The 18,160-nt window shown below is 44.6% G+C and overlaps 1 protein-coding gene across 4 annotated transcripts in view; it reads right to left on the reverse strand.

The window, feature by feature from the left end:
• GDPD4 (glycerophosphodiester phosphodiesterase domain containing 4) overlaps positions 1 to 18,160 on the reverse strand; it is a 122,447-nt gene that overhangs the window by 69,286 nt on the left and 35,001 nt on the right. For 3 of the 4 annotated variants that reach the window (XM_068266682.1, XM_068266683.1, XM_068266681.1), the window contains exon 2: positions 3,189 to 3,398. In XM_068266682.1, coding sequence (XP_068122783.1) covers positions 3,189 to 3,371 — 183 coding nt within the window. In that variant the 5' untranslated portion in view covers positions 3,372 to 3,398. Of the gene's footprint in view, positions 1 to 3,188; positions 3,399 to 18,160 lie in introns of those variants that run through there. The other variant, XM_068266684.1, reaches the window with a different exon arrangement.

The following is an 18,160-nucleotide window of genomic DNA, read 5'->3' on the forward strand; positions in this document are numbered from 1 at the left end:
TAAGCAAGAGCTCTCGCTTACAGGATGAAAAATAAAAAAAATTACTGTGGCCATCTTGTGGCTAAATAGTAAAACTACATCTACATACATTTTTTTTTTAAATATACACAATCAATTACATTTAACCTCCTGAGCATTACGCCGCTCAGGAGGTTTTGCACTACTAGTCCCCCCCGCGCTAATTTATTAGTTTAATTGTAACCATTAGATACTAGCTAGCACTAGGCTAGCTAGTATTGTCTGCTGAATACATTACCTTTCCTGGATCCCGTGATAGGTGCAGCCTCCCCGCTTAGCTCCAGTCTTCACTATGGGGAGGATCATACATGACGTCATGCGCAGTCCCGATCCTCCCTATAGTGAGGACCGGAGCCGAGCTGGAGGCTACTCAATCGCTGGAACCCGGCGTAGTAATATATCCAGCGGGCGATCAGGGGGAGGGGGGATTGCGGGCAATCGGGGGGTGCCGGAAGACAATACTAGCTAGCATAGTGCTAGCTAGTATCTAAAGGGTACAGTTAAACAAATGAATACCGATTGGCTGGAAAACCTCTGCACAGTGTCGGGCATACCGCTAAGTAGGTTAATATTATCTGTTTACCTCCCCACTCCAAAAAACCCCAAATACAATTTTTAATAAAAAAAAAATTACAATTAAAAAACAAACAACATAAATAGTTACCTAAGGGTCTTTAGTCTTTAGTTACCTAAGGGGTTTTAATATGCATGTCAAGAGGGTATATTACTATAATTTTTTTAAATTATAAGCTTGTAAATAGTGATTGACGCAAATCGAAAAAATGCACCTTTATTTCCAAATAAAATATTGACGCCATACATTGTTATAGGGACATCATTTAAATGGTGCAATATCCGGGACAAATGGGCCAATAAAATACGTGGGTTTTTAATTATGGTAGCATGTATTATTTTAAAGCTATAATGGCTGAAAACTGAGAAATAATGATTTTTTCCCATTTCTTTTTCTTAATATTCCCATTAAAATGCATTTAGAAAAAAAAATATATTTAGCAAAATGTACCACCCAAAGAAAGCCTAATTGGTGATAGAAAAAACAAACTATAGATCCATTCAGTGTGATATGTAGTGATAAAGTTATTGGCGAATGAATGGGAGGTGAAAATTGCTCGGATGCATAAGGTGAAACAACACTGAAGGCTGAAGTGGTTAAATAAATAAACATCAGGCTATCTGAATGGGGCACATATGGCTATCTAAACAGCATTTGTACATTTGTCGCCACCCATGACCACAACCACATTCTGATGAGTGGCCATGGCCGTTTTGTCCAGAGGGGGGAGCAAAAACTGTCTTTGTCCCCGGGCGCTGAAAACCTTAGCTATGCCTCTGGTCTCTTCCCTTGGAAATTCCATGAAATATGAAGAAAATATGAAAATGATTAATTCTTGAGTTACAGAATTAGGTCAGCTGTCCCTGATGAACTCTGATAAGATCAGTTTCTCTTCAGCTCTGGAGCAAAGTGTGAATACTGGAGACAGCTTTCTTCCTGTTTTACAATTTCTGCAAGAGGTGATTTACAATTTTGCCAGCAAGGTGCTGGAACAAGCGTTACTTGCACTTGGGAAAGGCCCACATCTGTCCCAACCAGCATCCTTTACTGTCCTAAACAGCACCCTTACCTGTTTCATCCAGTGATTTTTTTATTGTTGCTTTTTTCACTTCGCTATTTAGCTTGGTTTTTTAAATCCACAAATCTGTTATATTTAACTCTTATCTGACCTGGGTTCAGGTACCTCCTAGCTAGAAAATAATAATAATTCTGGAAACAGAAATATTAACGTGTACCCGAGGTGACATGTGACATGATGAGATAAACATGTGTATGTACAGTACATACCATTATAATAACCAGGCTGTTTTACTTGTTATATTTTGCTGCCTGAAATAGTTAATTTCTAGGCATGGAAGTGACGGCTTCTGCCTTGTTGGGAATATAGTAAACATCACTGATAATTAAATTACAGCTATAAAAGTTTTCCTGGCAGAATACAACTTCTGAGAGCAGAGGGAGATAAAATACATGAACTATTGATCTTTTTATAACTCTGGGACACTTAATAGGCTGCCACTGATTAAAGACAGTAAAAGATTCAACCTACTTTGTAAATATTTAAATATAAAAGGAAATCCTGGGGTACTTAAAGAGAAGTCATTTTTAGGAGTAGGAGGATAAATATATAATTGTTTATCTCATTCGTTTATTTTCACCTCAGGTTCACTTTAACCATTTCTGCCGCTGGGACGTGAGCCTCAATCATGCGCGCGATCATGCAAGCAAATGCCGGCGATCGCGCTGTTGCCGCTAGCAGTGGGGATTGGCTGCAGGGGACAAAAGTCCACTGAGCCAATCCGTTCTCGTCCGCCGAGAATGATCAATGGTTTTGTTCAAAAACAGTGTTCATTCTTAAATAGAGCCACCGCGCTTCCTCCCGCTCGCCGTTTTTCGACGCTTACCAACATCAATCGTTAGATTTATGAATGGGAACAATGTTCCCATTCATTAATCTCCCCTCTAGGCCACTGTGGTCACAGGCATCCATTGATGCCTGTGTCACTTCCCTAGTTACAATGTAGCAACACATTACTTCCTATAGCGTACTTATTGTACACTACACACAATAGGAAGTACTAAGCGGGGACATCTTGTGACCAAATAGTAAAATCACATCTACTGAGTTTAGGGAATAAAAATGTTTTGATATGTATGGCAAGAGGGCATATTATTAAATTGTGGACTAAAAATTAGTAATGAAAGTAAAAATGCACCTTTATTTCAAAATAAAACATTGTCACCATACATTATACTAGGGATATCATTTTAACGTTGCAATAACCGGGACAAATTGGCAAATAAAATGTGTGGATTTTAATTATGGTAGCATGTATTATTTCAAAACTATAATGGCTGAAAACTGAGAAATAATGATGTTTTTCCCATTTTTTTTCTTATTAATGCCGTTAAAATGCATTTAGAATAAAATAATTCTTAGCATAATGCACCGCCCAAAGAAAGCCTAATTGGCGGTGGAAAAAAGAAGGTATAGATCATTTTGTTGTGATAAGTAGCGATAAAGTTATTGAGGAATGAAAGGGAGGAGCGCTGAAATTTAAAAGTTCCCCTGAAGTGCCCCCTGAACATTCCTCACCCAATGGCAGCAGCACTCTCCCGGTTCAGTCTTCTGGCGCTGATACCGCTTCCAGCGACAGCTGTACAGGCCCGCCAGCAGGGAGATGAAGGGCTGGTGCTCATAATGCTGCAGCAGGCGCCTGCGTACAATCTTCAGCTTCCCCAGCCTCAACCTGCGCAGGTTGGTGGACGAAACCCCCATGTGTGGATCCTCATATCATCCCTGTGTCTGCGGAGAAACACCGGAGATAGAAAACTATCAACAATATGAGTGTTAAAGCAAGAGGGTCAGCTATACTATCCCAGGACAAAAGAAACACATATACTATATACGTTGAGTACAGGGATGAGTATGACATTGAAATCAGTTAGGGGATGGGAGTGGGGCTAACAATATAAACGTTTACATACATTTTACAAGTGGACCCGAACTCTTGCACAGGACAGAAGGAAAACTTAGAGAAATGCACTCTGTATGTATTTAGAGAGATTAGCCTAATTCCCCCTCATCTGTGTCTAATCACTAGTTATAATTTGATCTCTCCCCTGTGTCACCTGACTGCCGCAGCAGATAAGGCCAATAAGCTCTTTTGAAAGCACAGGCTGTTAACAATATGTCTGCTTCCATGAAAGCAGGAAGTAGACACACCGCAGATTTATTGCAGGATTTGTATCAGCTGTTAGAGCTCGTTCACACTAGAGGCGCATTTTCATTTTTTCAAGCGCTGGCGATTTTTCAAAATCGCCCTGAAAGCGCTTACACCATGCTTTCCTGTGCGCTAGTTCAGATTGGGGCATTCAAGTCGCTTGCCGATCTGAAAAGCTCTGCATGGACCATTTTCGGGGCGATTCCGCCTCAATGGACGGTATAGGAAAAACACAAAACGCTCACAAAATCGGTTTGTGCAGCGATTGCTTTTGCTTTTTTAAGAATAAATACATTGGGCTCGATTCACAAAGCGGTGCTAACCCAGTTAGAGACTTTAGGCATGATAACCATTGCACCATGCTGGTGAAAAGTCAGTTTAGGCGTGATAAGTTTAGGCATGCTAAGTTTAGATAAGTTTAGATCGCACGCAAAGTCCCGCACGCAAAGCAGCGCCATTAAACTCTATGCGAAGTGCACCAGACTTTGCTAGTGCAAAACTTTTGATCAGCTGTGCACTGCGGTGCTAACCCAGTTGGTGCTTAAACTTATCATGTATATGGAGAGAGGAGGCAAGGCCAGCACTGCAGTTAGGGTTCTTTATTTGTGAAAGAAAAGGCACTTACAGTTAGGTTGCAGCCAGGTGTCAAGGCAGGTTAAGTGGGCGCCAGGTCTGTGTCCAGGGGGACACAGACCTGGCGCTCACTTAACCTGCCTTGACACCTGGCTGCAACCTAACTGTAAGTGCCTTTTCTTTCACAAATAAAGAACCCTAACTGCAGTGCTGGCCTTGCCTCCTCTCTCCATATAGGGCTCGTTTCCACTATTGCGGTGCGGAATCGCCTGGATTCCACCGCTGATGAAATCGCATGCGGGTGCGATTTCGCATGCGTTTTTTGCCGCGAATTCGCATGCGAATTCGCATAGGTGAGGGTATATGCGATTTTAACCATGTCACTGCCTGTGTGAATTAACATTGGTACCTATGCGAATTCGCATGCGAATTCGCGGCAAAAAACGCGCATGCGATTTCCCTATTAAATACATTGTGTGCGATTCGCCTGCATTCCACACGCAGGCGAATTCTGAGGGCTCTGCCGTGCAGAAAAATCCTGCACAGAAAAACGCACAGCAAAACTGACAAGTGGAAACAGGCCCATCCACTTGTATTGGCTGTGCGAATCTGCATGCAGGAAACGCATGCAGATTCGCGATAGTGGAAACGGGCCCATACACGTACCTGCCACTTCATTCCTGCCGGAGCACGCAGTTCAGAGGGACCCACATCCTTACAGTGTATTATCTTGCATAGCCCAGCCTGGCCTCCTGTTGCAACCTCAGCTGAGTGCCGGAACTTTACTTTTCTCTGTTCTTTCTTAAACTTATCATGCCTAAACTTTTCACACCTAAACTTAACATGCCTAAACTTATCACACCTAAACTTATCACACCTAAACTTAACATGCCTAAACTTATCACACCTAAACTTATCATGCCTAAACTGAGTTTAGGCATGATAAAGGGCTTTTCACCAGTGTGCTAACTGTTAGCACCGCTTTGTGAATCACACCCATTGGGCTCGATTCACAAAGCGGTGCTAGCCCAGCTAGAGACTTAAGGCGTGATAATCATTGCACCACGCTGGTGAAAAGCCAGTTTAGGCGTGATAAGTTTAGGCATGATAAGTTTAGGTGTGATAAGTTTAGGCATGCTAAGTTTAGATAAGTGTAGATAGCGTGCAAAGTCCCGCACGCAAAGCAACGCCATTAAACTCTATGCAAAGTGCACCAGACTTTGCTAGCGCAAAACTTTTGATCAGCTGTGCACTACGGTGCTAACGTAGTTGGTGCTTAAACTTATCATGCCTAAACTTATCACACCTAAACTTATCATGCCTAAACTTAGCACACCTAAACTTATCACGCCTAAACTTATCACACCTAAACTTATCATGCCTAAACTGAGTTTAGGCGTGATAAAGGGCTTTTCACCAGCGTGCTAACTTTTAGCACCGCTTTGTGAATCAGGCCCTTTGTATTTATTATTTTCCGGGTCAAATAGTTCACTTCCGTACTTGCGTCAGGGAGTGAATTACAAAAACGATCTGGAAAAGCGCTTAGAAAAGTGCTTTTAACAAAAATGCACCGCCCACCCAAGCGCTGGGAATCGGAAAACAAAGTCACATCAAACGCCCAACGAGAGCGCTAACGTGATCGGAACACAATGTGAACAAGGCCTAACAAAGACATGTTTTTCTTTAAAGGTTATTATGCTGTTGCGTATCTATTTGAGAAAAGAGGAAGCTTTGAGTTCAAGTCCGCTTTAAAGGAAAACTGAAGTGAGAAGTGTATGGAGGCAGCCATATTTATTTCCTTTTAAACAATTCCAGTTGCCTGGCAACCCTGCTGAGCCTCTGCCTCTAATGCTTTCAGCCATAGACCCTGAACAAGCATGCAGCAGATCAGGTGTTTCTGACATTTTTGTCAGATATGGATTAGCTGCATGCTTGTTTCTGGTGTGATTCGGCAGGCAGATAGCTCAGCAGGGCTGCCAGGTAACTGATATTGCTTAAAGGGGCATACAGCGAAAAACTGTAAAATGTAATATATGTGCAAACATATACAAATAAGAAGTACATTTTTTCCAGAGTAAAATGAGCCATAAATTACTTTTCTCCTATGTTGCTGTCACTTACCGTAGGTAGTAGAAATCTGACAGAAGTGACAGGTTTTGGACTAGTCCATCTCTTCATAGGGGATTCTCAGCAAGGTTTTTATTCTTTATAAAGATATTCCCGAAAAATGATTTAAACAATGATGCTGGCCAGCTTCCCTGCTCGCTACACAGTTTTTTTGCAGTTGGACAAAGCAACTGCCATTCACTAAGTGCTTTTGAAAATAAATATATCTCTGAGAATGCCCTATAATAAAGAGATGGACTAGTCCAAAACCTGTTATTTCTGTCAGATTTCTACTACCTACTGTAAGTGACAGCAACATAGCAGAAAATTAATTTATGGCTCATTTTACTCTGGAAAAAAATGTACTTCTTATTTGTACTGTATATGCACATATTTTAAATTTTACAGTTTTTCGCTGTAGTGCCCCTTTAATAAGAAATCAATATGGCAGCCTCCATATACCTCTCACTACAGTTCTCCTTTAAAGCAAGAGAAGCATGGCCTGCCATCATGTGCTGTGGAGGTCAAGGAAACCATGTCTGACTGGAGGGAGGTTTCACTATTATTAAAAAGAACATCATGTAATGGCAGCTGCACTCAGTGACGTCAGTAACTTCATGGACTTGAGAACGCTCCTGGCACTCCTGCCCCGGCCGGCGTGTTGCTGGACTTCTGATATCGCTTTCTGGTTTATACTGACGATCAGCTCTTCACAGCCCTGACACTGGATCAGTTCCATCACATTACAGGACCTTATGTAATCCAACCAGACAGAGTCTGCAGCCAAGAGAATATTGCTCTTTATAAAGTGAACGTGAACCCAGCTCTGCATTTCAACCGTACATGTCAAACTCCGGCCCGTGGGCCAAACCTGGCCCCCAGAGCCATCAAATTTGGCTTGATCCCCCTAAGAGTCCCTACAATGCTAGAAAATTTGCCACTGCCGAGCCATTGCCCTTTGAAAAGATTTGAGATTTTGGAAAGTGAAATAGGTAGCCAATGAAAGCCTATGGGGGATTTTACTACTTTTACACCCCTGTAACTCTGGTTTGCAGAGATGTAGGGACCCCATCTTTGGAATCCAAGTCTAACAATATGTCTTCTACCTGCATGAGACATTTCGTGAAATTCAGACATTGCTAACGGCCATGGCTGAGATTTATGTACGTCACCATCACTACCATTGAAATAGCCCAAATAAAAAGGTTTTTGTGACCCTAGGCTATGACCTCTTCGGCCTAGGGGCTCGAAACTCACCAGTCATGTTCCCCCTAAGGGTCCCTACAATGCTAGAAAATTTGCCACTGCTGAGCAATTGCCCTTTGAAAAGATGTGAGATTTTGGAACTGTAAATAGGAGGCCCAATGAAAGCCTATGGGGGATTTTACCAATTTTGGACCCCTGTAACTCTGGTTTGCAGAGATGTAGGGACCCCATCTTTGGAATCCAAGTCTAACAATATGTCTTCTACCTGCATGAGACATTTCGTGAGATTCAGACGTTGCTAACGGCCATGGCTGCGATTTATGTTCGTCAGAATCATTACCATTGACATTGCCCAAATAAACAGGTTTTTGTGACCCAAGGCCATAGCCTAGGGGCCCGAAACTCCCCAGTCATGATCCCCCTAAGAGTCCCTACAATGCTAGAAAATTTGGTACTGCTGAGCCATTGCCCTTTGAAATGGTGTGAGATTTTGGAACGGTAAATAGGAGGCCCAATGAAAGCCTATGGGGGATTTTACCAATTTTGCACCCCTGTAACTCTGATTTGCAGAGATGTAGGGAACCCATCTTTGGATTCCAAGTATAACAATATGCCTTCAAACACACTCAAAATGCTGCATGTCCTGCGAATGCGATTACCCTTAATCGCAATCGCACTAGTGGATTACCCATAACTCTCAACGGCAAAGCGCTTTTGGGAAATGCTGGAGATTATTGGCGATCCCAAAACACTGCCAATAACACCCTAGAGCAGCCTTTCTCAACCTTTTTCTCCTGGAGAAACCCTGCAAATATGTATTGGATTTTGAGGAACCCCTGTATTTATTTTGCAGGTGGCTGTTTTTCTCACTACCCCCTATTACAAGGCCCTTCATTATAATGTATCCTTATTCCATAGCTCCCAACTGTCCCTTTTTTGGAGGGACAGTGCCTCTTTAGGAACCCAATCCCTCTGTCCCTCTTTCCTCCTCATTTGTCCCTCTTTCGGGACTGATGTACAGATCTATGTAGATATATGTATTTTTCTGCTGAAAAATGTGCTTAATTCACTCTAAACTTTATTCCCATCCTTTAAATTAATATATTTCTTATTTTCAAATGTTAATATGAAGGAAAATGAACCAGGATAGAAAGGACCAGTGTGGTTTATGGCTGCTCAAATCCAGATCCGGGAGACACCCGGATAGTTGCTCTCCGGATATCTCCCAGTAAACCTGTGCAGGGTGGGCGGGGGTCAAGCAAACCTGTATGACGTCTTCTTCGTCCGTCCCTGGCGCCTCCCACGATGTGTTCCATGTGGCGGTCACGTGAGTGACTACAACCACTTCCTCCTTCAACCCGGAAGGAGGAAGTGTTTATAGTCACGTGACTGCCGCATGGAACCCATCGTGGGAGGCGCCGAGGGACAGACGAAGAAGACGTCATACAGGTTTGCTTGACCCCCGCCCACCCTGCACAGGTTTACTGGGAGATATCCGGAGAGCAACTATCCGAGTGTCTCCCGGATCTGGATTTGAGCAGCCCTAGTGTGGTTTGAATTATAAAACAACATATTTTTCCTATGAAATCCTTATGGTATGCGTGACTAGGGGTGTGTCGGGGCGTGATTAGGGGTGTGCCAGGGGTGTGGCTTAAGTGTCCCTCTTTCTTATCTCAAAAAGTTGGGAGGTATGCTTATTCTAGTGCTTTTTATTAATGTGCTCATTATCATTCTGAATTTAATGCTTTTTACAGTAACCCTTATTACAGTGAGCACTCTATCATACCCTCCCAACCCCCACGATGGAAAAGTATGCAAAGCAACCCCTGCAGAGTACTCAAGGAACCCTGGCTGAGATAACCTGCCCTAGTGGGTCCCAGCACTTACAAACTAGCATTGTCATGCAGAGCCTGTTTGTGTATGTATAGAGGTTTCTGGATTATTAGATGCTAATGAAATCACTTAAAAGCACCTGGTAAGTAGGGATGATCACATGTATGCAAATTATTCAGAGTTGATGCAAATGTATGCAAATATATGCAGCTTCAAAATGGACCAATCAGTTTAAACCTGGGGTTAAATTGATTGGTCCATTTTCAAACTGCATACATTTGCATACAAAATTTGCATAATTTCAGAACAATTTGCATCTCATCGATCACCCCTACTGGTAAGTATGCAATTTTATCATGAAAATGGATCAATGGAATGAAGTTAGGGTGGGATAAATGCATACATTTGCATAATTCTGCATCAACTCATTTATTTTTACATCTCATTGTCCTTCCCTACTGGTAAGGAGTAGGGATGGTCAATCAGATGCAAACAATTCCAGTTTGATGCAAAACTATGCAATTTTTGTAGGCAAATTTGAGGCTTGAAAATGGACAAATGAAATTAAACCTTGGTGGGAGTTGGCTTGCAAAATTTACATAACCCTCCATCAACTCAGAATGATTTGAATCTCATAGCAAGCAAGGAGCTCAAGCACTGGCACTTCTTGCTGCACTGACTGTTATTTCTGTGTAGACTACCATCCGGGGGCCTATCTAGAACTCTGTAGGCCCCGCAGCAAAACTAAGTTGGTCGAGGCCCTCGACGCCCCTTTCTTTGTTGCAGCTGAAATATTGCAATAAATGGTACTTGTCCGTTAGCTGGGCGCATCCTCTAGGTGGCGACAAAACTCCACCAGAATTACATCTTTCCTTACTATCCATGGCGGCCTGGAGGGGGAATAGTAATTAGCGCCACCTGCCGGATGCGCCCCGGCTAACGGATAAGTACCCAATAAATCTGCAGTGTGTCTACTTCCTGCTTTCTTGGAACATCCTGTGTTTACCAATTAGCTGCTCTACCGAGTCAGCCAGCTGACAGAGATGAGAGATCAAATTACAATTGTGATTAGTCACAGATAATGGGTAATTAGACAGGCTAAAATCTCTAAATACACACAGGGTGCATTTCTCTGTTTTCCTTCTGTCCTGCGAAAGAGTTCAGGTCCACTTTAAAATTTAGAAACAAACGTAAGTATACGAGTTCATCAGACTGACCCGGCCAACATATCCATTCCATCAGGCTCACTAAATCCTCCTCTGAATTGGCTCTGACACTCGACAGTCAATACTAATTATATAAAGTGGGTTATTCATTTTAACCAGAGCCCGGGGGAGAAGGTATTTTATTTTCTAATTTTCCATTTAAAGGGGATACACAGCTTTTATCTTTCGTTCTGTTTTTACAGTACAGAGTAGGTTAAAGGGGAATTCCGCTTACATCATAAACATAGATGGGTGTTGCACAAGTTTGTTTGTAATTCAGAACTATTAAAATGATCCTTTAATTCCATCTTGTTGCCATCTAAACAGTTTTCAAAACTGACAGTGCACTGAAACTGCCCTTCCCTGAAACCATGGCAACAATACTCTGCTTGGTGTACAGAGTGCTCATCAGCTCCCACCTATCTGCACACAGCAGGAGACATTGCTACTCGTTAATTCAGTGACTGGCAAGAAAATGTTCAAACTCCCGTCTGTCAGTTTTCTCAGGCTGGGGTCACACTTGAGGCCGCAGGAAAACAGCAGCGTTTTTGGCTGGAGGCCAGCTAAGAACAACTGACTGTTGGTTAAGGGGAATCACTAGCACTGTGCGATAAAAATCAACAGTGTCTGCTTCCCCCCACTGCGGGAAACCACACATTGCTCCCAGTGCACTGCGATTGGGAATTGAGAAGCTTTAGGAGTGTTTTTGCATTGCAAAATGCCCACCATTTTTTGACCCTAGCCTTATAGTAAGGCTCTGTCCACTACATGTGGTAGCAGAACGCAATCCACGGTCTGGGCTCAAGTTTTCAAAAACTGAAACGTAAATGGATAAAAAAACTGATCCATGCTGCATTTTTGCAGCACGTTTCCAGTCCATTTACGTTTTTAAAAACGCACTGTGGGTGGAGGGGCCGCCTTGCTGGAGGGGGTAGCAGCCACGAAGGGGGCCAGCAGGCACAGCAGTGGTGGTGGTGGGGGATCGGACCCCCCCATCCCTCACCTGGGTGCCCTCTTCTGTGCTCCCCCTCCAGCTACTTTTGTTAAAATCACTGCCTGCAGCGAGCGGGGAACTCACTCACTTCCTTGAGTTCCACCGTTCGCCGCCTCACTTCCTGCAATACCGCCCTCTGTACTTCAGAGGCAGCAGGAGTGTGACCGCAAGCGGTGCGGCTGTATGCAGGCGCAGTAGCCCCCGACCATGCCAGATCGCACCAGCAACTAGGCGACCCAGTAATTGGGCAAGTTGCCGCAGAACTCTCCTGGCGACAGGAGCGCATGCGGGCAGGCCGCGTATGCGCAGTAAGCCCCACCTTGCAAAGTTACTGCGCAGCCTACCGGAGGCCAGGCGGCAAGGGAGCGATCAGCCTGAAGGGGGCTGGAGGAAGCCCTAAGTATGCATAAAATGTTTTTGTTTTTCTTTTACTCATCTCAGGTTTACTTTAACCACTTGAGGACCGGGCTCATTTGCGGTGATCTGTGCTGAGCGGGCTCTCCAGCCCACAGCACAGATCGTGTGGAGGCCAGGGCGACCAGACTTCCCCCCCTTGTTTCCCCACTAGGGGGATGTCCTGCTGGGGGGGGGGGGGGGTTCTGATCGCCGCTGGCTACTTGTGGTTAGCGGAGGGGGGGCTCCTCAAAGCCCCCCTCCGCAGCGATTTCCGCACTCCCTCTGTTTCCCTCCCTCTCCCTCTTGCTATGGGCGGCACAGGGCGGCGATCCGTCCTGCGCCGCCTCTGATAGGCTTCAGCCTATCAGATGGCGGCGATCCCCGGCAGCAGCGCCGTATGATGTAAACAGCGGTGATTTCTTCCCCGCGTGTTTACATTTAGCCTGCGAGCCGCAATCAGAGGCTCGCAGGCTGTTCACGGAGACACCCTCCGTGAACTGACAATCATGGTAACACCACTTCGACGCCTATCGGCGTTAGGCGGTCGTTATTAACAAGATACTGTATTTTGTCACTTCATTATTCTAATTTTAATATGCATTTTCTGGCGAGCAGTACCTTGTGTGCCTTGCTTAAAAGAAGAGGCCCTGTCGCTGACAGCTTTGTTATCTTTTGTGTGGCAGAGGGGACGTCACGTCCGGTTATGCAGGTACTCACCATTCTTTTCATTCACAAACAAGGGTGCTTCAACCCACAACACGCTCAACCTGTCTGACCTCTTCCCTACAGTCAGCAGCACAAGGACGCGGCCTAAACTACACAGACTCTCCATAAAAATACTGAGTTTGCCTGTTTTAGCCACATCCATCAACTACATGTGAGTAAAATGAGCATACAGCCCGGCAAGCTAAAGAGCACCTTTAAAGGGGAACTGAAGTAAGAGGTATATGGAGGCTGCCATATTTATTTCCTTTTAATCAATACCAGTTGCCTGGAAGCCCTGCTGGTCTATTTCTGCAGTAGTATCTGAATAACACCAGAAACAAGCATGCAGCTAGTCTTGTCAGATCTGACTTTAAAGTCTGAAACACCTGATCTGCTGCATGCTTGTTCAGGGGCTATGGCTAACAGTATTAGAGGCAGAGGATCAGCAGGGCTGCCAGGCAACTGGTATTGCTTAAAAGGAAATAAACATGGCAGCCTCCATATACCTCTCTCTTCAGTTTTAAAACAAACACATGATGTGCCTGCAAATGAATATTATATACTTAGGGCTGGTGTACACCAAGAGAGTTTGAGCATATTTAAAAACGCTTGCGCTTTGAAAAGCACTTGGCTAATGTATCTGAATGGGATGGAGCAAACCAGAGCGATGTGATTTCCTTCCAAATCAGAGGTGGGACAAGGTCCTCCAGCACCCAAGGCTGAGACACCAAAGTGCGCCCCTCCATCCCTCCCACCCCAGCCGTCAACCAAAGATTGCTATTAGACTAAGAGGTGCCACAGGGCCCACAACCTCCCCAACACCTTAATATCTAGTTATCTGGCTTGCAGTCACTGCTATGTTACCCCTTTTTCTTATTTCTTTCTGCTTCAAACACAATTAGGAATGACCGCTGAATGAATTGTGCGCCCCCTCCTACACTGCGCCCTGAGGCTGGAGCCTCTCCAGCCTATGCCTCGGGCCGGCCCTGTTCCAAATGCAAACGCAGGTCCTGCAGCATTTTTGCTGATTTCTGAGGCGATTCAGCCTCAATGCTACGTATAGGAAAGTGGAAAATCGCTCTGAAAAGTGCTCGATCAGAGCTGTTTTCCAAGCTGTTCAGTTACAGCTCTACTGCAACAAAAATAAAAAACGATACACCAAAAATTCACCAAAAGTCGCTAGGCACGTTTAGAAAATCGCTCTGCACATGCCTAAAATCACTTCAAAAAGTGCTAAGCGTTTGCGATTACGCTAGGGCTTTTTGGTGTGCACTAGCCCTTACCACGATGTCAGGTCCTCTCAGAAGCTCACCATTTTCTTCTGACAACAATACCTTCCCGTTCCGACTAGGTCTAGTCGAAACTGGAAGCCTTATGCTGGGTACTCACGTCAATTTCCGATCCACGGGTAATCTGGCGGGGACTTGTATAGTGTGTACATATCCAAATTGTTCCCTATCGATAACAGGATTCATGTTACAAACATTACTTCACAAAAATGATCCTGTTATCGATCGGGAGCAAATCTGACATATCGGAAATTATCGTTTTGATTGCGTCGATCGGACGGAAAGTTGCATCGTGTGTACCCAGCATAATGACCCTTTTCCACTATAGTCGTAGCTGTCAGTTATAACTGAAAGGACAACTGATGTGCAAGGTAATGTTTCCCTATGGCTCAAGCAATATTACTGGTCAACAGAGTGATGACCTGAAAGCTGTTATGGGGTCATTGCTATTTTTCAAACGGAGGATGGAGAATTCCATTGATCACAGTGGACTAACAGGACACAGAAGAGGAGAAAGAGATTGAGGAGCAAGTATGACGTGTGTATGTTTATTTTGACTTTTAATTTTCAGTTCAGGATTCCTTTAATGGGTGGGACACACTTGAAATTTTTGTAGCAATTTTAGTAGCTTTTTCTGGAACGATTTCTGGTGACTTTACAGCACGTTTAAATGTAATGCTAGCAAATTGTACAGCAATTGCGATTCACTTTTTATTTTATTTATTTTTCTGCGGTTCTGGGTAGCAAAATTGCTATTGTACAGCAAGTGAAAAGCGATTTTTCAACAATTCTTTACTTTTTATTGAAGCGTAATCGTTCCAAAAATTCTGCAGGATCCGCAATTGAGATTTGGGGAAATCACAATCGATCGCTCCTGTGGAATCACCCCAGATGCCTTACATTAGCCTATCGCTTTAGAATCGCCAGCTTCTGTGGTTCCCAGCCTTAAAGGACACCTGAAGGGAGAGATGTATGGAGGCTGCTATATTTATTTCCTTTCAAACAATACCAGTTGCCTGACTGTCCTGCTGATCTCTTTGGCTGCAGTAGTGTCTAAATCACACACCTGAGGCCTGGAACCCACTACAAATCGCTAGCGTTTTTATTAGCATTTTGTAAGCGATTTCATGAGTGTTTTCTGGCGATTTTGGTAGCGATTTTAAAAAGTGTAAGCTTTTTGGCAGCGATTGTGATAGCGATTCGCGATTAGCGATTTTATTCTGACTGGTCCTTTCAAATTATTATAATTTTTTTTTACAGTTTGCAGTAATTTAAAATCGCACACAAATGTGTAGCGATTCCTGAGCGATTTGCCAGTTCAATACCTTACATTGAAGCGCAAACAAAAATGCTGCCTGTCCTGCGACTGCGATTTTGTTAATCACAATCGCTACTGTGGAATTTGTTACATTTATTTACATTGGCAGAGCGTTTAGGGAAATCGCTAGTGATTTAACCTCCCTGGCGGTAAGCCCATGCTGAGCACGGGCTATGCCGCCGGAAGGCACTGCTCAGGCCCCGCTGGGCCGATTTGCATAATTTTTTTTTTTTGCTACTCGCAGCTAGCACTTTGCTAGCTGCGTGTGCAATGCGATCGCCGCCGCTACCCGCCGACCTGCTGCTATTCGTCGCACCGCAGCCGCCCCCCCCCAGACCCCGTGCTCTGCCTGGCCAATCAGTGCCAGGCAGCGCTGTGGGGTGGATCGGAGTCCCCTTTGACGTCACGACGTCGATGACGTCGGTGGCGTCATCCCGACTGTCGCCATGGCGACGGGGGAAGCCCTCCAGGAGATCCCGTTCTTTGAACGAGATCTCCTGATCTCCGATCACCGGAGGCGATCGGAGGGGCTGGGGGGATGCCGCTGAGCAGCGGCTATCATGTAGCGAGACCTTGTCTCGCTACATGAAAAAGCAAAAAAAATTTTTTTTTAAAACGAATTTGCTGCCCCCTGGCGGATTTTTAGCAAACTGCCAGGAGGGTTAAAGCACTCACTAAACGCTCAAAAAAGCGCTCTAGTGGGTTCCAGCCCTGAAACAAGTATGCGACCAATCCTGACAGTCAGGAACATCTGATCTGCATGCTTGTTCAGGGTATGGCTAAAAGTATTAGATGCAGAGGATCAGCTGGACAGCCAGGCAATGTGCATTGTTTAAAAGGATTCCCTTTAAGACTGCTACCTACAGGATGCCCACTGTGTCAGAACCTTCACTATGGGATGTAATGAAAGCTGCCTTCATTGAGAGAGTGGCTGCCCATTTACCAGTAAGGTGTCCAAATGCTGCAGGACAGACAGCCCAGAAGACTCTACCACTCATCTAATGATGGCCATACATGGTACATTTTTTTTTTTAATTAGATAATTTTGTTTGATTATTTCGTTAGATCGAATATAAAGATTTTTCTAACATGTCCGGTCGGATTTTTTTATTGAAAATAAAAGGATAATTGATTTTTTTTTCTTAATTAAAAAAAAAAAGATTCTTTCTGGGTTGTTCACCTTAGGGGCGATTTGTTTTTTTTTGTTTTTTTGTTGTTTTTTTTTAGCGCTAGTGATTTTAAAATTCGCTTTAAAGAAAATCTGTAAGGAAAAAACCTCCCCTGGGGGGTACTCACCTCGGGTGGGGGAAGCCTCCGGATCCTATTGAGGCTTCCCCCGTCCTCCTGTGTCACACGGCGGTGGAGAAAATCCTCCCGGAGCGGCGGCGATGTAAATATTTACCTTTTTGCTCCAGCGCCTGCGCAGTATCCGCTCCTTCCCGCGGAGATAGGAGGAAATAGCCGATCTCCGTCGGGCCGCTCTACTGCGCAGTAGAGCGGACCCTGCAGCGATCGGCTATTTCCGCCTATCTCCGTCAGAAGAGCCGCAACAGCGCCCCCGCTGGAGCCAGGGAAGGTAAATATTGAGCAGGCTGTACGGCCTCTGTTCGGAGGGCAGCAGTAGCGAGACCCCCGTGGGACAGAGGAGGATGGGGGAAGCCTCATTAGGATCCGGAGGCTTCCCCCTCCCGAGGTGAGTACCCCCCAGGGGACGTTTTTCTTGTTACAGTGTCTCTTTAAAGTGTGCTAGAGCTGATTAAAAATCAAAGTGTTATACATACCTGGGGTTTCCTCCAGCCCCATCTGAACGGATCGCTCCCACGCCACCGTCCTCCGCCTTCTCAAGCTCCGTTCCCGTAGCTTTCTCCAGTCGTGGCCAGTCTGACGCAAGAGAAGTGCGCTCTCTACGTATCTCTCCAGTAGCCGCTGGATAGATAGGTAGAGGGCGCACTTCTTTTGCGCAAACTGGTTGCGACTGGAGGAAGTTTCACGACCCTATACAGAAGATGGAGAAGACTGAGGACGGCGGTGTGGGAGCGATCTGTGCGGATGGGGCTGGAGGAAGCCCCAGGTATGTATAAAACTTTAGTGAATCAGCTCTGATTTCCTTTAAAAGCTCTTGTGTACTGTTCGCTTATGTGAGTATTCTCACATAAGCGATGAGTTTTCTATCCAATCACATATGCGACACCATTTTCAGAGCGTTTGCAATTCAATGGAAAGGAAAGGGAAATCGCTAAGCGCTTGAAAAAGAGGTTTGAAAAGTGATTTCCCGAGTGCTTTTAATGAATAAATACATTGTATTTATTCATTTCCGGGGCAAGGAGTTCACTTTCTAAGGCCTGGTGCACACCAAAACCCGCTAGCAGATCCGCAAAATGCTAGCAGATTTTGAAACGCTTTTTCTTCTTTTTCTGTAGCGTTTCAGCTAGCGTTTTGCGGTTTTGTATAGCGGTTTTGGTGTAGTAGATTTCATATATTGTTACAGTAAAGCTGTTACTGAACAGCTTCTGTAACAAAACCGCCTGGCAAACCGCTCTGAACAGGCGTTTTTCAAGAGCGGTTTGCGGTTTTCCTATACTTAACATTGAGGCAGAAACGCATCCGAAATCCAAAAAATGCCTCACCCCGGGAGTATTCGTTTCTGCAAAACGCCTCCCGCTCCGGTGTGAACCACCCCATTGAGATACATTGACCAAGCGTATCCGCAGCCGCAAGC

Source organism: Hyperolius riggenbachi, chromosome 2 (assembly GCF_040937935.1).
Source record: "Hyperolius riggenbachi isolate aHypRig1 chromosome 2, aHypRig1.pri, whole genome shotgun sequence".
Lineage (NCBI taxonomy): Eukaryota > Metazoa > Chordata > Amphibia > Anura > Hyperoliidae > Hyperolius > Hyperolius riggenbachi.